General features: G+C 44.0%; 1 protein-coding gene across 1 annotated transcript in view; it reads right to left on the bottom strand.

Annotated features, from left to right (window-relative positions):
• Positions 1-16949: 16949 nt before the first annotated feature.
• The window catches only part of DDX10 (DEAD-box helicase 10), a gene marked incomplete at both ends in the record, with an annotated part of 164747 nt that continues 156912 nt past the window's right edge, over positions 16950-24784 (bottom strand). Inside the window, one exon of the mRNA XM_079547406.1 lies at positions 16950-17139. Within this exon, the coding sequence (XP_079403532.1) occupies positions 16950-17139 (190 nt within the window). The remainder of the gene's footprint in view (positions 17140-24784) is intronic.

Here is a 24784-nt window from a genome sequence, read left to right as displayed (position 1 = left end):
GCAGTTTCTTTCCTGGAGCCCATGTGATTCTGGTTTAAATGATGGGATTTGTGCTTTGCCTTCCTAGTGCCAAGGTGTTTTGAAATAACTGAGGGGGGGGGAGAAGGGAGAGCAGTTAGTGAGACTTTCTCCTCTATCCTGACAGCTAACACAGCAAGAACAAAAGGGGCTTTGCAGGGTTATTTTCTACTGGAATGTAAAACATGGCATATCTGGTCACAATCTAATGCTTTTTCAAATGTGGTATGCGATCCAATGGGCTAAGGGCAAATATGGGACCACAGATTGACAGACAGTATTTTTTCAAACATTTTCTCTTCTCATCAGGAGCAAAATAAGCAAGAAAGCTGATTCCATGCTAACACGCATTATCAATTTCTCTGGTCATTAGCTACAATTAACTGTGTAATTATACAGTTTGCTGTTTTATGCTTCCTGGCAGGCAAATGTTGTTTTATCTGAAGAGAGGGTGCTATGTGGGGGATTTAATTGCTGGGTCTTTGTCAAACAGCTGTCACCTCTTCCACGTGTGCAATCCTTGGGATGTTGTAAATCCAGCTCAATGAAGGCATGAAGAGGTCAGCTCTCCACGCAAGACAGAGAATAAGAGTAACAACTGCCAGCCATCTCTTTAGGAGTTTATAGTGAAAAATTAAAGTGTGTGTTGGGATCTGAAGGATAAAGAGGGATGCTTACCATAGCAGCACCTGGAAACTTCAGCCAAAATCCACATCCCACTGACATGGAGATCCAGGCTCACCAGAGCAGAACACATTTCCATTCTTGTAGTAATTCTCTATAACTGTGAGCATCACTGTGCCCAAAACCCAAAGAAAGTAGTCACTTATGTGCATAAAGTCAGCTATAAAATGAAATGGACAAGAAGTTGGCCATGAGCCAGCAGTGTGCCCTGGTGGTCAAGAAAGCCAGTGGTATCTGGGGGACATTAAAAAGAGCGTGGCCAGCAGGTCAAGGGAGGTGATCCTCCTCCTCTACTCTGCCCTGGCGAGGCCACATTCAGAATACTGTGTCCAATTCTGTGCTCCCCAGTTGAGAAAAGACGGGGATCTCATAGAAAGGAATCCAGAGGAGGGCCACAAAGATATAAAGGGCCTGGAGCATCTCCTGTATGAGGAAAGGCTGAGTAACCTGGGTCTGTTCAACCTGGGGAAAAGAAGACAGAAGAGGGGATCTGATAAATATTTATAAATATCTAAATGGGGGTGGTAGAGAAATGGATGAGGCCAGGCTCTTCTTGATGGTGTGGTAGTGTAGGACAAGGAGTTGTGGTCTAAAATTTGAATATTGGAATTTTGGTGCTAACATGTGGAAGAACTTTATGGGTAATGGAGCACTGGAACAGGTTTCCCAGACAGGTTGTGGAGTCTGCGGAGATATTCATGACCCTTCTGGACACCTACCTGTGTGACCTACTGTAGGACACCTGCTTTGACAGGGGGTTGGACATGATTATCTCTTGAGGTCCCTTCCAACCCCTGCAATTCTGTGATTCTGTATGAAATGGCCATCTTGCCCAGAATTGTCTCCATTGCAGGACAGTCAAGGGAAGTTCCATGTACATGACTCAGCCCCATCTCAGAGCAAGTTAACAGGGTGTCCTCAGATTTAAATTAAGTAAAAATCTGTCAAAGAAGCTGGAATACAAAAGTGATCCTCTAAGAGAGTGGAGGGGGGAGTGAAGGTGATTCTGAGCAGAGAAATAATTTCAGCACAGAAATTTGCCCTGCCTTCAATAACCAGGATGGGTACCTCATCACGGGAGCTCTGCTCTGAAAATGCCGGGCAGAAGTTAATGCTGCAAGTGGGCGTAATGGGAACGTGCTGCTGAAAGTACCTGTCATCTTCAGATCCCACTGCTCCCTGCATCTCAGTCCTGCTCTGGTAGATACCCTCCAATGTGCTGTGTAGGAAGCAAGAGAGCCATCCCTCTCCTAACCTCTGAGCCTCAGTTCTGCTCTTGTATACATCACAGTGTTGTCTGTCTCCTTGTGCAAGGACAGAGATAATATCCTCCTCCAGCTCCTCAGCACACGTGTCCCCAAAATAAATTAACTACAGCGGATACTTTTGGTTTTCTCAAACACATTAAGATTTTGTTCTCAAATCAAGCTACAAGGAAAACATGTACAGCACAGGGACAAAGAGATTATGGGCTATGTATGCAGGTTGCTTACTGCTTACTGTCATCTCAGGAGATTTTCTCTCAATTTCCACCAACATGACAGTGATCAGAATCTCAGTGTGCCCCAATTCTCCTGGAGAAGGTCAACAACTTTCTGTCCTAAACTTGGATACATAAGAAGTAGGATGATGCTTCACTTCTATGATGATGAATTGCTCCTATAGACCCATTCAGGTTTTCATCTTCAGAGTCAGAGAGCTGACATTAATTTCAGCAGGGACAGAGCAAGACTCATACCCCAGTTCTGGCAAACCTGAGACCTGAGTTTAACAAAGCACTGTGAGGTGGTTAAATATTTCAAGTTTCTTCCAAATAAGATGGTCTAAAGCTTAAACTTTTTTTTTGTTCATGTAACAACATGAACTAAACATGTAGATATGCTCCTGGATTAAATTAAAAGAGTGCTCTGTGTCATTAGGAACAAGATATGCAAATTATTTTTGATGAACATTACTTGGTAGCTGAGCCTGAGGGCTGACGCTACTGCCCACCTGCTCTCACTGGCTCAGCATCATGGATGTAAGAAGAAAAAGGTGAATCAAAGATTTTCTACAGGATAGAACTAATGCATGGTGCATGAAGAAAGGGATAAATTTCAGTATAATTGGTGTGAAATGGTAAAGAATAGGGCTTTCAGAAGAATTATGAAAATTGTGAAGGACTATGAAAATGGGATCCATCTGCCAAAACTAATAATTTTGAGAGAGGAGAGGAGAGGAGAGGAGAGGAGAGGAGAGGAGAGGAGAGGAGAGGAGAGGAGAGGAGAGGAGAGGAGAGGAGAGGAGAGGAGAGGAGAGGAGAGGAGAGGAGAGGAGAGGAGAGGAGAGGAGAGGAGAGGAGAGGAGAGGAGAGGAGAGGAGAGGAGAGGAGAGGAGAGGAGAGGAGAGGAGAGGAGAGGAGAGGAGAGGAGAGGAGAGGAGAGGAGAGGAGAGGAGAGGAGAGGAGAGGAGAGGAAAAAGAAAGAAAAAAAGAAAAAAAAAGGAAGATAAGAAAAGAAAGGAAGAAGGTAGGAGACATTTTGGTCTTCACTGGGGAACCGTGCTTTATCATGAATTCCCTGTGCAGCACCACAAATGTGTGATCTGCACTTTGAATAAATATTTAACACCCAAAATGGAGACTCCAACTTTGATCAGGGGCCACACTTGGGAATAAGCTGACATTGCTTTTTCAAATGGATGCAGTTAAGCTATAGCAGGTTATATACGGCAGTTACATAAAGCTATGTATGATGAGCGGTTTCTGTGCCACCCCACCAGGAGCACAGTGTGAGTTACACAACACTGAGGCTGAAACACAGTGACCAAGGGAATCCATATTCCTCACTCTAAGCTTTCACATCGGACGTTTATACCCTGGGCACAAAAATGGATTTTCATAGGAATACCAAACTATTACTCTTATTCAAACACGTCATTATAAATGCTCAAAGTATTTTAAAATCCAAATTAGAATTGAATTGCCTTAGCTGTCGGATGTCAGGTCTTCTCTTCCTCTGAACTATATCCATGTCCTTACAGTTTTTGAAACATTCTAATTAATGCATTGCTGCTCACTAAGTAGCCGCAGTGTCTGTTATTCAAAAAGAACCTATACCCTATCATCAGCTCCGACACTGTGGTGGTTACTGTTGGGGCATGCCATTGCAGTAAGCCAAAAAGAAGTTACTGCCAAACCCTGTTATGTATACATGAAAATAATCAGTGGGGGGAAGAAGACAAAGCAAAACAGAACAAAACAAATATGATAATTATAAGGCCATTTTTATACAGCACGCAGCATTGTAGAGCTGTGTTGCTGTTTCCAAATACCTGACAAATTCCTGCCAGGAACACCAGTTCTTTCATCTTTTAGACATCCTTTTGCATACTTGCAAAATACAAAATATCTTTCTCTCTCCAGAGCATTAAGTCATCCCAAAGAGATGTAAAAGAAACAGTGCTAAAAAGCTAATTTGCTTGTGGCAGAAAGTATTTTAATTTCCACCAAGAGCTAGCACTGCCAGCTGCCAAGTCCCCAGGATGGTGGTGAGACTCTCAAAGGTCTGAAGAGCAAAGAAGCCACCTACCAAAGCAGTGACAACTTTCTGCTGCCAGTAGATGCTCTCCGGGGTCTGAGAGCTGTCCCCCAGAGCTTGGTGTGCTGAAGCAGGTGGCAGCAGCCAGTCCTGCAAAACCATTGAGATGTCCTCCAGAGCCATGGGCAATGGGCAGCCACCTCAAAAATGAAGCCCATTTCAAAGAGGTGCCAACTAACTGTATTACCCTCAGTAAGAAACAGGTAAGTCAAGTACTCATCTGATGGGGAAGCAAGACCAACCCCATTGTTAGACCAGGCCAGACGCTGAGGTTCTACCTCCTGCCCTGCCCCAAGGCCATGCCTCCTGCACGGCTGCTGTCCAAAGAGGAAGCCATGAGCAGCACTCTCATTCAGACCGTCATCCAGCCAGTGTAGCCCATCTACCAGCCAGTGCAGCACATTTACCAGCCAGTGCAGCCCAGGGCACCCAGCCACCACCTGCAGTATGCACAGAAAGGCAGCTGGCATTAAAGCTTTATCAAGAACAGTTACTGCAAAATGTATGATACCTGTAAGGTGAGCAATTTGGATCTGGCTCTTTTTTGAGGTTTCTAACAGCCATTTCAGTTCAAGGATATTTCATTACCTGATGTATGAAGCCTGCAGCTGCTCCTGGGCTGGCCACTTCTGAGAGTTTTCAATCACATCAGTGAGCCCACGAGGATCAAAGCGTTCATTCAGGCATTGCCCGCTGCCCATTGTTCATTACAAGCAGACTTCTCAGGCATTCTTTTTACACAGAACCTGCCTGTGAGAAGCTTGTTTGTAACCATGTGCATCTGACCCTGTGAGCAGCCATGCATTTGCAGGAGGCTTCGTCCAGAGCAGATGCTGCAGCTGCCTGCCATAGAAGAGACTGACATTGATGGTCAGTGACATCACCTGAGGATGATGCTGTGTTTTGATCCCTATCTGACATGAGGTTCTAGAGGCACAACTGCGGTTTGACCAAATCAAGGAGCCTACGCCAGAAGCAACACCAAAAGGATGTGAGCAGAGAGCCAGAGAAGGTCATGCTGAGGGACTGCAGCTACCTGCTGCAGGTTGTTAACCAAGAGTCATAGAAACATTAAGGCTGGAATTGACCACTAAGATCATCTAGTCTCACCGCCAGCCCATCACCACCATGCCCACTAACACACCCCATGTCAGAGACACCCGCCAGCCTGTCAAGCTGCTCGAGCCCAGCCCCATCATTTGCAGGCTCCCTAGGCTGAAGTCACGCAGGTGCAGGGCACGGCACTGTGAAAGCACACAGGGAAAGGCCTCCAGGAGCGGATGCCAGGTGCAGATGCAGTGGCCGGGCAGGGGCAGCTGTTGCAAAGGCAGAGCTCCAGCAGCTGCAGACATTGACAGAGCTCTGCGGAGCCGCTCTGAAGGCAGTGGGAGAGAAATGAGAACAGGAATCAATTACAGACAAGCAGATAGAGCTCGTACCTGCCGCAAATGAAAGAAAATTGAAAAACGGTCACAGCCTTCAATAGTAATAAAAAGAAAACGGTTCGCTCTGGGTGAGAGGCTGGAGCAGCTCCCGCAGAAGCGATCCGGGAGAAAGAAGGGGGAAGGGATGAGGAGAGCAAAGCCCGAGCGGCCCTCTAACAGCGTCAGCACAGCCACTGCCCCTCTAGACATCCAAAAATGCAGTGAATTCCTTGCCAGAAAAATCTGGAAAGAGCTCCACAGCAACGTCGTCAGCTGCAGCACAAAATTAGCTGTGGGAGCCGTCAGATGAAATGCTGGTGAGCAGCGGGAAGTGCATGCATGGGAGGTGGGACACGTGAGCCACAGGGAGAGCTGGCCGTAGCGGGGAGATGGGTGGGAGCAGGGCAGCTGCACCGCAGCACAGAGGGCAGAGCACAGGGTTGCCGGCCCTCCTGCAGTGACCGCGACCTCAGTGCCCCCCTCTGCAAACTGCTCTTAGATAGCACTGCTCAGCTCTCACAGCGCACACGTCCACGCTGGTTAGACGGAGATTGACAGCAGATAATTAAAGTGCTAAAACAACTCTCCGGATATTTCGCTGACTGACAGAGCGGCAGAGACGTGTCTGTGGCAGAGCACAAAGTAATTACACACATTCAGGGCCTCACTGCCGGCCTCAGCTGCTGGCAGCTCCCTCAAGTTGCTGCGCCGGTAGCCAAGTTTTAATCACTGTTAAATCACAGCGTATGACTTGTGCCTCTGAGCGCTTTGTCAACATCAAAAATAAATATTATTCCCACAAGAAACCCAGCTGGCCTCTAATTAGGGTTCAGAATATAGCAATTAAGGTGTTAACGTGCTGTCCAATGATGAAAGCCTTCGTCCCATCAGCTCCTACAAGATCAATATGACCGTATGGTATCAGATAGCCACCATTTATTTTCCTGGCAAATGAATAAATATGGCCATTTTAATGGGACCAATCATTAAATAAATGTTAGCAGTCCTGAAGAAAACCCCAAACCACATAAAACCGACTGCGTAGGGCCAAGCAGCATTTTTCCACAGCTGCATAGTTTGGTCAGTGCTGGAATTTCTCACTGCAGAGAAATGACACGTGAGTGGCAGCAGCACTACCATGAATGCTGCAGGACCCCCTTGTCCCACTACAGCCTGCTCCAGGTGGTGCCAAGGTGTTCTGATTTCCATTTCCTTCATCTCCTGCTCCTGATCTGTGTTCTCCTGGACCAGGAAATTAGGGTCATAGAATCATAGAAATATTGGCCGCACCTCGAGTACTGTGTTCAGTTTTGGGCCCCTCACTACAAGAAAGACATTGAGGCCCTGGAGCGTGTCCAGAGAAGGGCAACGAAACTGGTGAGGGGTCTGGAGCACAAGTCTTATGAGGAGCGGCTGAGGGAGCTGGGATTGTTCAGTCTGGAGAAGAGGAGGCTCAGGGGAGACCTCATTGCACTCTACAACTTCCTGAAGGGAGGTTGTGATGAAAAAGGGTCTGGCCTCTTCTCCCAGGCAAATAGTAGGACCCGAGGAAACAGACAGAAGTTATACCAGAGGAGGTTTAGGTTGGACATTAGGAGAAACTTTTTCTCTCAGAGAATGGTCAGGCACTGGAATGGCTGCCCAGGGAGGTGGTGGAGTCGCCGTCCCTGGCAGTGTTCAAGAGGCATCTGGATGAGGAGCTACGAGATATGGCTTAGTGCTTGTGGTACTAATAGGAATGGGAGGGTGGTTGGACTAGATGATCTTGTAGGTTGTTGTCTCGCTCCAATTTATAGGAGGGAGATGAGGTTCTTTAATATCTGTATACCCGGTGTGAGATTAAAAAACAACGGTTCATATGTTGTTGCATCCAGTTTATTACTAAGACCTAATCAGGGAGACGGGGAAGGGAAGGAGGGCGATAGAAAAGATGGAAAAGAAGCAGGAGTTGCATAAAGCGGGGAGAGTCACCAGCAGGATCCAGCAGCGGTCCCGTTGCACGGTGTTTGAAGGTCACAGGCAGAACGCAGCAGAAGACGGGGAGCAGCAGCGTGGCCGGACTTGGGCAGCAAGCCGGTAGACGAGGAAGTCGAGGAGCCAATTCTTGAAGCAGCAACAGCAGTCCGGCAGCAGGCTCAGGAGAGTTCAACAGTATGCAGGAATCACCTCAATCTTCAGGAATCCCTCTATCTTCCGGAATTCCTCTCTCTGCCTGAATTCCTCTCTCTCCCTGAATTCCTCTCTCGTGGTTTTCAGTTCCTCTTTTATCCTCCTTGTTCTCCTGCCTGCGTGACAAGGATGGGCTTCGAGCAAGAGTCATTGAGTACCCTCTAAGATGGCCCATCATCCTGAGATAGGTCCACACAAAGGAGCACTTCACAGCTATTTAGCTGCAGTTCATCTCGCTCTCGTTGCCCCTGGCCTTGTCCACCTGCGTTCCCCCAGACAAAGGATTTCACAACCTTTGCCTAGGGCTTGCCTGGACTTGTCCATCTGTCTCCTTAAGACAAAGGTTTTCACCGTCCTTGCTCGGGACTTGTCTGGACTTGAAAAAGTCCATCGGTGTCCCCAGCAAACTTTGAGACACAGACGTTGACAGAATAATATCTTACAGAGTAATATCTTACAGTTGTTTCCAACGTTGCGATTCTGTGATTCTGTGATTCTGTGATCATAGAATCATAGAATGGCTCGGGTTGGAAGCATCCTGCATCTCCTGAACGGATGGGCCCAGACATGCCTGTCAGGATCCAATTCGTCTTGCTGGAGCCTCTCCCATTCTTAATGATAATTAACATCACCACCAGAACAGAGATTAGGATGCTTTTCACATCTGAGCTCAGTTTTTGCGGAAGCAAAATCAGTCCCTTGTCTCATTCCAAGTGCTTCTCCACCCTTTCCTTAACACTCCCCAGCAACAAACCTGTTGTTTGCTGCAGAAAAAATGCAAAATGACTGAGGTGAGCTCAGGCGTACACCTGACACCAGTGCATGCTGCTGGTGCTATTGCCTTCAGGAGCTCCAGAGCCAGACCCTGCCTTGGATATGTTCAGACGATAATTAAATCTGCTTCATAGATAAAGAAAATTTCTGTTTTCTCACCTATAAATATATTCTTGTTTCAACATTGCATTGAATTATTACCCTTTCTCGACTCTGCAGTTGGATTGCATGTGTATCAACTGCAAGAAGCTGAACAGCAGATATGGAAACTGCTTCTAAACAAAAGGTACAAGTAGCTAAATTAATTAGGTATCTTCACAGCTGCACTTCCACACATACCAATATGGTGAAACTGTTCCAGAAAACAGCTCAGTACTTTACTTTGCTTTGAAAATCATTTCTCCACCCAACTCAGAAAGTGCCTTTGTGAGGCCACCAGTCATTGATGAGAGAGAAATCAATGTCTGCTGTGCTAATTTGCAAATTTCTGTTTTGTTGGTGGCTGATTATTGCTGAATTCTTGCAACACTATAGCAATGCTGAAGCATTGCAGCAAACAGCCTGACCTAAGCACGCACAGCTCCTCAAGGATTGATTTGCACAGCACAGGGATTTGTGTCCAGCAGCCATCATGCAGCCCAGCTCCATCTGCATGCTGCTCGGAGCTACATGTTAAACAGAGAAGTGTCACTTACACAGAAGTTAGCTTAAAAGATGGATTATTCTTCGTAAGAAGAGAAAAAAAATTCAAAACACCCCATATGTTAAACACTCCATTTTCTGGTGCAGCACAGGTGTGCTTCCCATCACTCTCCTAAAGCACAGAAAGACAAGCTGTCATTGTGACTGCGCTGGGCTGAGGGCCTGGTGCTCACGTGGCCAGCACTCATTCACACAGACAGCACCTGGCTTTCCAAACAATGTTGGGATGTCCACCATGACCAGAGGATACCCAGCATAGCATTTCAGACAGCCTCTGAGGGCTCTGGTTTTAGGTGGTTACCATGGATCAGCAGCTATTGAGCTTTCTATTTCCCTAATAAAAAAGCCATGAGAGGATCGTGTGGCATCACCAGCTCCTGGGGAGGCGGAGGCTGTGCAGTCACATGCATTAAGTGAACACAGAATGGATGCTAGGATCACTGCAGAGCTAAACAGACACACTCATATTTTCACTTAGTTGAGAAAAACTGCCCTTCTCAGTGCTTTATGGCTTGGTTGGCAGAGAGAAATTTCAGTGGTGGTGCAGACAGACAGCAGCACATGGGAAAATGATGAATATTTACCACACAGAGGAGAACAATGAGGTGGGATACTGAATATGACCCATAAGAAGTGTGAGTGGGAATCGTTAAATGCCTGAGACCTCGTATTATCACCAAGAGTGACACATTGTGAACATTCAAAATAATTGTCTGCGTAGCTAACACAGTGAGTTTATGTGAAACACACAGCCTCAGAATCCAGCATCGCTCGGAGGACCGCAGCTGTCAAACAGAGATGTGATCCAATTTCAGACTGATGCCTCTGTGTCCATCTGTGGGCTGTGTGGGGCAGGCCGGGCCCCGGGCTGCCTTCCCTTTCAGGTTGGAAACAAAAATCCCAGATACTTAGCAGGATACATTCAGGCTAGGAAAAAAAAAAAAGATACCTTAATGAGGAGTTTTTAGCCTTCCTCGACTTTATTTAGCAAGTTCCTGGAGGAGAGCTGCTCTCTGAGCCAGGCAATTCTGCATCACTAACAGCTTGGTATTGTTTATGCTGTAATTAGGTGCTGAAGAAGCACATCAGTTTGCAAAAAACGTACCAGCAGCTATGAGCGGCAGAAAGAGTAAATAGGCCTAATTAGTCACTAGACAAGGAACTAGATTAGCAGATTCTTACATATATTTAAGAAATGCAAGCTCTTCACCCTCCCCTGTGCACTCGCTGGAGAACTTGTATTTATAAAAAGACATTTGCACAGCTTGGCAGGTCAAGGACTGCTGGCCCCAGCAGCTACAGCTGCAGAGGGCAATAGGGAGCTCGCCCTGTGAGCTGGTCCTGCACAACCCCACCTCAGGTTTAGCAGCACCCCGCTAGGAATGGTGGCAGTTACCTGCACATCAGGCTTCCCCTCCGGGAACTGCTGCAGCGAGAGCCAGGATCAGGCAGCAGCCCTTGTACTGCCACGGCAGCACATCAGACTGAAGCATGACAGCACGTTTTTCAGTGCAAGTGAGTGTGTGCTGGAATGGGCTCACCTCACTGCTGGGGAAAAGGGTTCTCACATCAGTGTGTGCTTGTGAAAAGGGAACCCAAATTTCTTTTGAAAACAAAACCATATCCTGATTTTTTCAACAAGGGCCTGGCAACATCTCCAATTAATTAAAAGCCATACTTGGGGAAGCTGCATCAAAAAAAAACATGACCCTGCCAACACGTAATTCATTTGTGGTGACTAGGAAGCTTAATTAGTTCCTAAGCTACGTCTGCTAACTTTCACTAGGTTCATGGAATAAAACCAAGCTGCAATTCAGTACAGTCATACAATCATTAAAGCTGGAAGACCACTAAGATCACCTAGCCCAACCAGCAACCCATCAAATGCAGTTGTTGGGAAGGACATAAGTACGGCCAAAGAAGGCGCAGGCATCTCACAAGTGCACTGCCATGTTTAGATGAGAGAACTGGGATTGGTGTGGAGAAGAGGAGGCTCAGGAGAGACATTGTTCCTCTTTGCAACTGCCTGAAAGGAGGGTGTGCCCAGGTGGGGGTTGGCCTCTTCTCCCAGGTAACAGCAATAGGACAAGAGGTTATGCCAGGGGAGGTGCAGGTTGGATATTAGGGAACATTTATTCTCAGGAAGAGTGGGGAGGCAGTGGCACAGGGAGGTGGTGCAGTCACTGCCCCTGGAGAGGTTCAAGAAATGTAAAGATGCGGCACTGAGGGATGTGGTCAGTGGGCATGGTATGGATGGGCTGATGGCCAGGCTGGATGATCTTAGTGGTCTTTTCAAACCTTAATGATCCTATGATTCCCTTCCATTAGCATCCTATATGTGATTACAGCAACGTTCACTGCATCCCTCTTAACGCAGTGGAACCTCAGCATGGCCGCTTCTCAGTTCTGAAGGATTTTAGATACTGCTCAACAAAACTAATTTACTTTAATTAAACTCATCTATGTTTTATAGACAAAACACATCTCAGATGGTGTGCAGAACTTACAGATAGCAGCTACCCAAGAGATTCCACTCCCGGTTAACTGTGCCAGCTGATAGCCTCATGTAATTTAGGCAATCATTTTTACATGACTGAATCTGATAAACAATTTTCTTTGCAAAAAATGGCTTCCTGTCAGACATGGACAAAAGCAGGCAATGCACAACACATGCTTGGAAGGGATCAACCTCTCTCTGCTGCAATAATCACAGCAGAACCTTCTGGCAGGCCTGGGAAGAGTCTTGCTCCTACACTGGTCTTTCTCTTCTGTTGATGTCTGATGTCTGTATCAGGCCCATTTGCCTTTAAGGTTTGGGGAGCACTTCATTACAAAGGTGTGCACGTGGTGCAGACTAAAGCCTTGATAGCAATTTTTATGATTTACAAGGATGTCGACAATGCAATTTTCTAGCATCTAGTTCCACCTTTTAAAGATAAAACTTGATCTTTCCAAGAATAAAAAATTAATCTGAAAGGATGAGATTAAATTCAGAGGAGCTACAAACACCAGAGAAGAGAGCAATAAAAGAAAGCAATCTAATAAATACGGTCAAAAAGGGAAGGTAATAGTCTTTTCTTACTGAAACTATTGATCAGAAACTCTATTTCCCATAGAGTTGGGCTGCCTTCTGGATTGCATGGCTCGCAGCATGCCGGACACACAGTTCAGCTCTGCTCTGATCAAGGTCCCAATGAAATGACAAGTGATGCTCCTGCCCTTCACTGCTACCAGCCCTCTGCTCAGTCCACACAACAGATGGCACCAGGCTTCTGTTTCAGTGCAGAAGCGATCAGCTTGACTTCAGCACAGGATCACGGATCTCCAACAGAAGAGCAGCAACGTCCCAAACCATGGAGGCCATTTCTACACACCTCAGCTCAGTGTCCTTGCTACAAAGCATGATCAGTCTCACAAGAAACAAGCATCAATCAGGTCAAACTGCAGAGCAGCACAATAAGGAAAAACAGCCATTTACAACTTTTACCAAGATACGTTTTCTTCTTGTGTTTTCTATCAGATTTTATCACATGTATCCAGGATGATAGAAGCCCTCAGGGTCACTTCAGTATCTTCAGATCTTGCATTTCTTTTATGGTTTGAATTGGATGTTCTCTGCCATAGCTCTCTGGTTTTTAATGTTTTGCTTCAGGCATTTCTCTCTTTATGAGCCTGGCCAGAGAGCACGACACAGCACTCACTGCTCCAGCTGGATTCAGTCAGCTGCAAAAATTACTTTTTATTTCCATTCATATCATATTTAAAAAAAAAAGTCTATTAAAACGGTAAAAATTAATTTGCAACCACTTAGGTCAGAGCCTAAATTTCTCACACTCTTCACCCAATTTAATGTGCTGCTTCATTCAATGAGCTCTTTTCAAAGTGAAACCCTAACAGAAATTTCTCTGATGCTGAGGCAAAGCAGTATCTTTGCAATGACACATTTATGCATCTCATGAAAATACTGCAAGCCAGACACCTTCCACTGATAGCATTTACTGTCAATCTATTTAACTAATTAAGAAAAAAAAAAAATCTCTTCAGTGTTATCATGACTTTCACCTTTTCAGTGCTGTAACTTTCCAGTTCCCATCCAAAAGAGGCTTGAAACAACTTGTAAGAAATTATCCGGTAAACAAATGGCTCTGTTATTGTTGTATGTAGCAAACCAAACATTTAAGACAGAACAAAAACCTGCTAAAGTACACTATGATATATACAGATCCATGTAACATATAGCCTCAGAATTACTAAATGTACCAGACTTAGTCTTAGCATTATACCTAACTATGTATCAACAAGCTGGAATTGTTCTAGCAGCAGAAGGAAATCAATCACTATTAATGTAAGGCACAGATGTAAACTAATATGAAAATGCAAAGGAGCTCACTGGAAAACACTCCCCAGTCAAACCAGTCCTTGCACTTCTGAGATTAACTTCTGGGTTTTGTGCTTTTTCACTTGCTGCAGAAAACACAGCTAAAATAAGGGTTGGTCAGGAGCCTTTCAGACCAGATCTACCGCTCACAGGAGTGACAACCCAAAGCCACTGTCAAATGCCAAACAATGCCTGCTTTTGTTCTCTTGTTCCCCACCCTTCGATGCACCTGCCTTAAGGACCTTCCCTCTCCTCTTTCACATGGCTCCATTCCTCCACCCAAGGCGTACACCTCTCAAGGACAGCTGCATTTGAAGCAGGCAAATTCAGTGGGAATTCAAGAAATAATGGCTCTATATCCCATGACACAAATACATTTAAAACGCCATTATTCCAAAGTATAAAACAAAGGGCACTTGAAAAAATGTATGCAGACAATGAAAACACCACAAAGACACAGGCAACCCTTCCACTACATGTAGTTGGCTTTCACTCTTACTGTTCACTGGGAATGAATACTTCCCTCGCACCTGTACAAGTGAACAGGCATGTTCCATTAAGGACCAAAATCTTGTGTTTGTTCAGCTCACATAATCCCAGCAAACTATGTTCAACCTTCTCAGTGCAATAATCTGAGTGAAGAGACACCAGGTGATGCGCAAGCCAACGGATGCAAAGAAGTGCATTTGATCTATGAACACATCAGAATATGAAGCATATGCCACCATATTACCACCTATTTGCAGCTCATCTTCAAACAGCCGTGTGCTGTTGATGTCCCTCGCTCCAATCTTGTGTTTATTGTCTTCAGGTGCAGAAGCAGGACCTCTATTAGCCCAGTGCAGAAGCATTTGCTGACAACGTTCATCACAACCCTTCCAGCAGTCCATATAATGAAGCATAAGCACAGTCACAGCAGCATCACAACAGATCCATCTTCATCCACAGATTCATCACCAATACTATTAGCAGACCACAGCATTTTCCAGGCCCACTGTGGGACCACAGACGAAACAACACTGTGCCTCAGCTGCCAAGCAGGTCCCATCTTTCATATTCAGTATTTGTGAAACTTGGTCATTTCTTCTTGTTCCACATCGTCAGGAAAGAGCAGATGGCAGATGTGCCCTGCCTGTAATATTCTTGTGATGATACCCAGCCTGCTGGCGGAATGGGAAATGCCACATTTGGAGACAAAAATTTCAGTCTTGAGTAATCGAGCAAAAAGATAACGGGGGGGTACAGTAAGAGAAACAAATGCTTTTGCTGAATTGATGCTGGCAGATTTCTGTAATTAAAAAAATGGCAAAAAGTGATCTTAAAGAAAGGAGTGTTTACTTCACTGTGTCTTCATGTAGGTGATGGGATACCAGACGCCCTGCTTTTTGAGACGATGAGTACTTTGTCATTTACTGAAAAGCAGTAACAGGCGAAAGCCCTCAAGCAATTGTACCTACTCAGTGTTTTACTCACCATTTTGTAGCTTGCCATGTACTCTTCACTAAAACAGGTCTGCTAAAACAGACAATCTTCACTTTGAAGACCTCTTCACTGTCAAAAACACTGTCAGCAAGCCAAACACTGAATTCTCCTGCTCTCCCTCATTTTCTCGGAAAGCAGACTTCCCTTTGTCTAACTCATTGCTGAAATGTGCAAAATTCAGTTTTGATCATTCTTTATCCTGTCTGTAAACATTCACCATGTTTTGTTTGTGTTTCTGAATGATGTGCCAGTACTGTTAGGGGGGAAGACAAGAATGGCTGCTGCTTCCCTTCCATGGGAAGGAACCAAAAGCAGATGCCTTGTTACTGTTCATTATGGTACAGCAGTTGGGGAAACCACACACAAAATTGGCAATAAACAGCCATTTTTTGATGGGATGAAACTTCAACATGGCTAGAAAATAAATCATCTTTTATTCATTGTATTTAATCTATTCAGAAGAAAAAAGAAAAAAAAAAAAACAACCTACTTTAAGGCTGCAATCTTTCAGGTGTTCCTGCTACATAACGTGCACTGTGTAACTGACTTCCTTAGGCAGCATTATTTCCTTTTGGGGTATTGTCATGGAGTTAACTAGATCAATCTATGCCTGTGACAGGGGAGCAGTAGGCCCCTGCCCCCTCCCCAGCCCCACAAAATGGGAAGGGAAAAGGAAAAGGGGTAGGGAGATGGGAACTGGGCTCAAGGAAGGAAGAAAAAAACAGTGGCAACGATCTATGAAGGAAAACTTACTTTACTCACTATGATATCAGAATGCAAGATAACACAATATAATACAATCTAATTGAAATTGAGACTAATAAATTAAATAAGATAGGAGAGAAAGAGTTCCTGAGACCGAATCAAACCTGAAAAGCTTGGAAAGGCTAGGAGAGCACCTCCAGCACCCACTTCCAGGCAGTAAGAGAGCGCCCCACCAGGAAGGGCCAGATCCCATGGCTTCTGTAAATGTATGGGGGAACAGGTGCCTGGAATTGGAGCATTAACACTTCAACTCCCAGTGCACTGCATGATGTTATGATGCGGAATACTGAAAACCAAAAAGCATAAAACCAGGACAGGTGTCACACTGTCCTCCCTCAGATGGGACTCAAACCCAAGAATTTAGCTTCTAAAAGTGGTTTTCTGAATTGCCTAATGCAAGTGACAGAATCATAGGAGAAATGATAACAGACGGATAAATGAGTGTTTTCATAACAAAACCAGAAGACACACTGTAAGTCCATACCAAAGCTTCAGGAATTTTAATAAAGTATTTTAAATACATGTACATGATACACATAAGACAAAAAAATTATTTTTAATTAAGTAGTATGATTTGAGCTGCCAACTGTATTTCTTTAGAAATTTTAGTACACATGTATCTTCCAAAATAGCAAACCTGACACAGCCAAGAAAGGAGCCTCCTGTTTTTATTTAAAGCAGGATTAATTTAAAAAAGAGAATTGCTTCAAAATCTGGAGATTTAAAATTATAAACATATTATGGGAAGATGACATCTGGGGATTTAGGTTGGAAAGTTGGTTCAGAAAGTCTTATAAATCAAACTAGTCCTTGTCTATAATCTACAAGGTACTGTGAGGCAAGCCCATTGCACATGGACCACAGCTATCTTCAGCTATCCATTTGCCCAGATGCCATATTTACTTTGTGTGAACTACCAACAAAACTGTGAATATGTCTGCCCTCCCCTCCCCCTCCCCCCCCCCCCCAGAGTAATTAGCTCTGACTCTTGAGCAGATGCAGGACAAGCTCTTCATCCTCTGCCAGAGAGAGCCCCGTATCCAATGGCAAAAGGTGATCCTCCTCTTGGCTGAATTTTGCCTTCTTTCTTTTCTGTGGCATTTCTCCTGCTGCTACGCTGTCACTGCGGCTTCTTCTCTTTCTTCCACTCTTCTCCTCAAGTTCTCTACAGAAAAAAATCAATTACTCTTTTTTAACAACTGTGGTAATCAATATCATCATGTAATCAAACAATTCATTTTAAACAAGGCAAATTTATGTCAAGATAAGAGCAAACAAAATTACAATCTAGAAGAGTAAAGCAACAGAAGCTGACGAACTCTGCATGCCTAAATTAGAATCGCTCTCAGACCGAGGTGGTGCTGAATGCTCTGCTGTCTTAATTGATTACAGTATATCAAGATATCACCATCAGCCTTATCCAATATTTACCACCTTATTCAGCAACAGACAACTTGACAAAGCTGATTTAGTGATGTGCCAGTGGACCCTGACATGCGTTCAGGATCACCTATAATAAATCTGCAATCACAATAAAAAGATGAGAATTGTCATTTCATTGGCAAATCCTACCCTTACTTACTGCAGTTTTGATTTGAGTCCATCTCATCCAAGCCCCTCTTTCCCATTTTTTCAAGAATAAGTCCTTGGAAGCTATTAACCACCTCTTTGCCACGTGAGGCATACCCAAACTCAGTTCCTTTCCCTGGTGAATTTCTGTTCCTTCTGCTGCTTTTGCTAACATTGGAATGAATTGGCATTTGCAGCCTTCAATCTGGACCAAACAGCTGTGTATGTTTTAAAACTGCCACTTCTGTCACATGGCCAAATGACAGCAGCAACAGGAAAGCCCAAGCACACAGCTTTCACTGAATGACCGAACTGCAGAGGCTGGAAAGGAATTTCTGGAGATCATCAAGTCCAAGTCCCTCCTTAATCAGGTTCCCTAAGTAGGTTCAGCTCCTGGCATCCTGCACTATGGATGGACCTGGGCTTTAAGTGCAGCTGCTGTGCACCCTGGGTGCCACATTTTAACACAGCAGAGGAGGAGCACCTGGTGGCCATGCAGCAGGCTGCTCCCTCTCTGTCCCACCTGCTGCGGAGGAGATGCCAGCTCCTGCTCACTCATCACAACACAGAGACAGGAGGGAAAATACAGGAGAAATACCTTACATTCTCACTGTTAAAACAAGTGATGCAGCCTACGTTCACATGGACCTTCCCCTTCCACACCAGAAGAACCAGTGTAATGCAACAGCTGAGGACGACGCGTTCGAATACTTCTCCTGAAATTGGGATATTTCATAGGACTTCACAACTTGTCATTTTTGAGCTGTCACTTGCATGGGGGTGGCTTTTCAGTGCTCACTACCGATGTTTATTTTACTCCTTTTCTGGCACAAGGACAGCTTTCTCACTCTGCAGTGCTCAAGACACTCCGTGAGTACAAAACCTACCTGGAGAGTGTGCAAAAAGACCCTCAAGCGCTGCTTCCAAGTGGCCATTGTAGGTTTGGGATTATGCCCTTTTGATCAGAACAGATTATGGAGGTCTGCTTTAAAAGCAGTAATGCTGAAGCTTCATTAAGTAAAAGCAGTCCTAGCTTGTCTGCAAAAGAGCCAATTATTTCCAGCATTTGAATCGACTCTGAAGCCTGCTTTGCATTCCTAATTGACTAATGCTTCATCTAGGACACCAGCTCAAAACATCTCAGCAATTAAAGCAACAAAGAAATCTCACAAGTTAGGAAACAGACTTTAAACGCCAAAAAGCATTTCACTTTGGAGTTTAGATGTTTGCAAGGTGTCAAATTTAAATATAAAACACATTCAAATGCAACTGTGAAGCTTCTGATTTCTTCCACAAACAAAAGAGCAGTGACAAGGATTTTCACTGTAGGCTTTGAGGTAGATTGTGCTGAGTCAAGCTGTTTCTTGTTATTATTGAGGGGTCATGGTGCTGGATTAATAGTGCATCCTAAATACGTATCTACACATCAGCAGCAGGAGTATTTTCACACTAATTTAACCCCTACTACCAGGCTGTAAACTACAAAGTGAATAAGGAGGAATGTGTAACACAGGAAAATGGCAGAGAAGCCACTGAGTGATGAAGAGAGCTGTAGGGTTGTGTTTTCATGATGCAGAAAGTAGACCCCGTTCAGGGCCACCAGCCCACCCCACAGAGCTGATCTTTTATCACTGGTCACTTTCCACAGGCATAAATGGCCCCTTACTCCTCAAATACCCACACACTGATGCACTACCAGCTGGCGTCCACTGCAACAGCCAAAATAAAATAAAGTAATTCTGAAGTGAGTTATTTTCTATCACAAAAATGTAGTTAGAAAGCAAATCCACAATTCAGATCCAGACCAAAACCGGTGTGCCTCTTTGCCTCCTATTTACAACACTTAAAAAGTGGCACGTACAGCTGGATTACAATTCCTTCCTTCCACCATCTGGTGCAATTTAGCTTTTCATTGCTGCAGCAGCCTGAGCTGCCCACATGGGCTGAAACTCCCAATGGAAAGATTTACTGGGCTGTGTTTACAGAGCAAAGAGGTACCAAGAGCTGATTTGTCAACACACGCAGTAATTTCTGTGGTCGCCATTTGCACAGCTGTAACAACAAAGGAAGGTACTGTCCTGTGACAGGTAACTGTTATTACACAAGCACTAAAAGCACACTTTATGAATCCAGCCCCTGAAATGAATACCAGCGTAGATGAAAGGCATCTGGACAACAGGGATCCATCTACTTGTAACTCAGACCCTGACAACAATACATCAAGGAACTCTCTTAATTTAATTAGTAACAAATAATCACCCAAGTGTCTTTTGAGGACATACCAAGGGGAAAAATAGCCATTAATTCCCAGTATTCAACTTGCATCTGGATATCAGATGGATGGACCACTCGCTGGATAAGGAATTGGCTGGATGGTCACAATCACAGAGTTGTGGTTGCGGCTCAATGCCCAAGTAGAGACCAATGACGAGTGGCGTTCCTCAGGTGCTGGGACCAGTATTATTTAACATCTTTGTAGGCAACAAAGAAGTGGGATTGAGTGCACCTTCACAAATTTGCAGATGATACCAAGCTGAACAGTGCAGCTGACGTGCAAGAGGAAAGGGATGCTATCCACAGAGACCTGGGCAGGCTTGAGAGGTGGGCCTGTGCCAGCCTCATGAAGTTCAACAAGGCCAAGTGCAAGGTCTTGCACCGGGATGGGGCAATCCCAAGTACAGATACAGGTTGGGTGGAGAACGGCTTGAGAGCAGCCCTGAGGAGAAGGATCTGGGAGTTTCAGCTGATGAAAGATTTAACACAAGCCAGCAGTGTGCGCTTGCAGCCCAGAAGGCCAACCGTATCCTGGGTTGCATCTAGAGGAGCGTGACCAGGAGGGCAAGGGAGATGGCTGCCCCTCTACTCTGCTTTCATGAGACCCCACCTGGAGAACTGCATCCAACTCTGAGGCCAAAACACAAGAAGGACATAGAGCTGTTGGAGCCGGCCCAGAGGAGGCCCACAAAAATAATCAGAGGGCTGGAACAACTTCCCTGTGGGGGGACAGGCTGAAAGACCCAGGGTTCTTCAGCCTGCAAAAGGCTCCAGGGGGACCTTATAGCAGCCTTCCAGTACCTAAAGGGGGCCTACAGGAAAGCTAGGAAGTGACTATTTGTGAGTCGTGTAGCAACAGGATGAGTAGAAATGGTTTCAAACTGGAACATGGTAGATTTAGAGTAGACATTAAGAAGAAATTCTTTACTATGAGGGTGGTGATGCACTGGCTCAGGTTGCCTCCTCCCTACAGGTATTCAAGGCCAGGCTGGATAGGACTCTGAGCAACCTGGTCTAGGGGAAGGTGTCCCTGCCTATAGCAGGGGGTTGGAACTAGATTATCTTAGAGGTGCCTTCCAACCCAAGCCATTCTATGATTCTAAGATGAGAGGACAGCTTGAAAACAGAATTTATGAAAAGGCGAAGTTACCTATGCAGGCAGCAGCTTTTTCTAGATGCCACCAAGTATAGGAAGCGAATCCATTGATGGGAGACTTACCAGACCGTGGCGGTCACTGTTTCGAATGAATGATGCAAAATGGGAAAAAGCTCAAGAAAAAGTTGTGAATAATATGCAAGATCTGAAACTTTGCTCTCTAATGTGTTTTAAACTGTTGTTCATTCAGTTTATCCAAGAGAATGTAAATATATTAAAAAAAAACTTTTGTGCCTGGATGTTGGATAAAATCAGATCAGAAATCAGGTTGTATCTCCAAAGGCAGCAGCACATTTCAGAGTGTTGAGACACTGGAAGATGGACATACAGCAAATCAAAATGGTTTGACTGATACCCTGGTCAGCTCCAGCTAAAGCAATTTCAACCCTGAGCAATGATGATTCAGTGTTTTTAAGAATAATTTCAGTTTTCAAACTGTTGTATAAACTCAAATTGCTCTGCCTTGATCCACTGCGTGGAAACTCCAGTGGTCTGGGGCTGGACTATTCTGCTGCATTATGAGCAGCAATGCAATGCCTGTGACAGGAATGGGCAAGTCAAGGGCTGGTACAGCCTCACCCATCCAATTTGAATCTACTGTCACCTGTTTACTAGAACCTTGGGGAAGTAAAGGTGGACATAGAGCAGAAGCAAGACATTGATGATTTGCTTTGGGTGCTTCTTCCCATCAGATTCTGTATGCTTTCCATGCAGTAATAAAAATAGTAAGCATATTGTCTTGCCGGTTTGATTTTGGTTTGAATATTTTTTCTTGTTTCAGACTGTAGTACTTCAGCTCCATGGCAGACTCAGCCCATCTTTTGCTTTTAGTACAATTACACTGGTATTTCATTACAAATAGATTAATCTTCCTTTTTTCTGCAATTGTTTCTTTTTTACAAATCTAGTTTGAGTAGTTTTGATTTACATCACTGGAATGGCCAGTAAAGGGAATAACACTGTGCAATATATTTTCATTACCATTTCTCCGTACTGTAGCATTCTTACAGCAAATAAGAAAGAAGCTGCACTGGGCTTTGTGAAAGGGACTGCAGTAATTAATCTTCATTAGACTGCTGCCATGGCCTTGCGAATTAAAATTTATTACGTGAAAGGAAGTTTGTGGCACAACATGTTTGATTAGCAAAATGCCAATATTTAAGAGATAAATTATTGCTAAATTTTATAAACTGTATTTTATTAACAGATTCATTCATTATTCACACATGCTTCTTCAGGAAAGAATCTGTGTCTGCTGTGTTACAGTCTGGGACCTCAACTCATGGTCTGCAATTTGGTGTCAAGGACAGCTTGTTTTCAAGTGCTAGCAAACCTCAAGTCCAAAGCAAGCTCTGATAAATGATAACTGAAGCAGAGCTGGTCTAGACAGCTTGGATTTGCTGTTGTTTAATCAGTGGCAATGTGGCTGTGCGTATGTCAAATGGCTGATTTTAAACCACAGAAACCTTGCAGAGCAGAGGTTGCCCAGACCTTGAATCATAGAATGGTTTGGGATGGAAGGCAGATGTAAGGTGATCTAGTTCCAACCCCCCTGCTATAGGCAGGGACACCTCCCTCTAGACCAGGTTGCTCACAGCCCCATCCAGCCTGGCCTTGAATGCCTCCAGAGAAGAGGCATCTACAACCTCACTGGGCAACCTGTGCCAGTGCATCATCACCCTCACAGTAAAGAATCTCTTCCTAATATCTAATCTAAATCATAGTAAAGAACTTCTTCCTAACATCTAGTCTAAATCTACCCTCTTCCCATTTAAAGTCATCTCCTCTCATCTTGTCACTTACTAAGAGTCCCCCACCAGGTTACCTTAGGCCCCCTTCAGGTACTGGAAGGAGATAAGGTCCCCCAGAGCCTTCTCTTCTCCAGGCTGAAGAGCCCCAGCTCTCTCAGCCTACACCCCTCTTTTGGACAATTAATTTGCCTCTTACTTACTAGAGCAATTATTTTCTAGAACGACTGTTTCCTATTTTATTTCTCATTACATCCCTTGTCAAAATTAGGTGTTCAAAAAACGTGTAAATGTGGCACTGAGGGACACAGTGGTGATGTGTTGATAACTGGAATAGATGATCTTAGAGGTCTTTTCCAACCTTAATGTTTATATGATGTTTTAATTCTATTAATACTAGATTCTGAAGAAAACTGCAACAAAAAGTTATTCTTACTTCTTCAGCCATACATGTAGAGCTTACAGCCAGGAGGTTACCATTCAACACAACAGTAACATGTGTTCCTATTGAGTTTGTGGAACAAACTTATTTTTGCTGACTAAATAATGTAAAATTTATTTCAACAATGTAAATAGTTATATTAAAGTTCCTTCTAAAACAAGTTTTGAAAAAACAGTATTCTATATACAGTAGTAAGAAAAATACTGTCTCTCTTTTGAATGGGGATAAGTACAACACACCTTGTTTACTGAAACAAATCATAGAATCATAAAATGACTTGTATTGGAAGGGACCTCAAGGATCATCTAGTTCCAATGTCCCTGCTATAAGCAGAGCTGCCAGCCACTAGATCAAGTACTAGATCAGACTGCCCAGGCCCCATCCAACCTGGCCCTAAACACCTCCATGGACGAGCCACCCACAACCTCTCTGAGCAATCTGTTAAACCCAGCAGGCACACAGCTCTTGCACATTCTGCCCAAGTGGGATGGGGGAGAGAATCAGAAATATAGAATTATGAGAACCTGGAAGTTGAGATGTAGTTTACTGGGTAAAGCAGAAGGTGTGCATGCAAACAGTGGTGAAACTGTGTGTATACACATATGCAGACACATATCTGTTTTCATACATGCATATGCATATGTATTATCTATGTATATACTCAATTTCTAATAGGCATACATGAAACACGCTTGGATTTCACAGTATATAGATTAAATTCTCTACTCTGAAATATGAAAAGCAGTTCTGAATAGGTTCAAATGAAGGGAAAATGATGACAGATCTGTGATAAATAGTCAAATAAATTATTTCTATAACTGAACTCCTTCTAAGATAAATTTTAGTATAGACTACATCAAGAACTACGTACAACTTAGAATCGGGTTTACATACAACATCAATATCCAGATTTAACGTACTCAAGAATGTATTAAAAAAATGTAATTTGGCCATAATTTTCAAAACTACAGCACAGTGCACAACCAAGTGGCACTGACTGCTGACTTGCATGTCAGCTGGTGAATTACCATAAAATCACAAATGAAACTGTGTCTGAACTAAGATATTTCTCCTTTCCCCACAAGTTCATGCTGATCTAAGAGTTAACATGATCAGTTACACCTAATAAAGATTTAAAGAAGGTAATGATGAGGTCAGTCGCAATTTTCTTCCTTCTCAGCATTTCTATTTAAAGAGATTGAGGGATTAGAAATATCAGAAACTTAATTTGAGTACAAAACTGGTTTTTAAGAAATCCAGACACTTTTCTTCCGCTCTACTCAATGTACTTAAATTTTTCACCTCATTAACAATTTACATTCATAGCCTTACACCAATATGAAGAATGTTGCTAGATAGACAAAAATTAATCTCATATTATATGCTTCATGCCATTTAATTACTCAGATTATAGAGGTAGAGGGAAATCTCATTCAAAGGCAAATTTAACTAACAGCTCATATAGCTCCTCCAGTTTGAAATAAATGCTGAAGGTGGGATGAAGCGAAATTTCTAAGTTGGAAAGATGTGGATTTGATGGGTGGACCTGGCTGTGAGGTCCTACACCGAATGTAGTGCTGAAAGGCTCAATGTCCTGATGGAGATCACTGACGGGTGGTCG

The sequence above is a fragment of the Tetrao urogallus genome, assembly GCF_951394365.1.
Source record: "Tetrao urogallus genome assembly, chromosome: 1".
Taxonomy (NCBI): Eukaryota; Metazoa; Chordata; class Aves; order Galliformes; family Phasianidae; genus Tetrao; species Tetrao urogallus.
The sequence above is the reverse complement of the archived record's forward strand: the minus strand, read 5'-3'. Positions and strand labels throughout refer to the sequence as shown.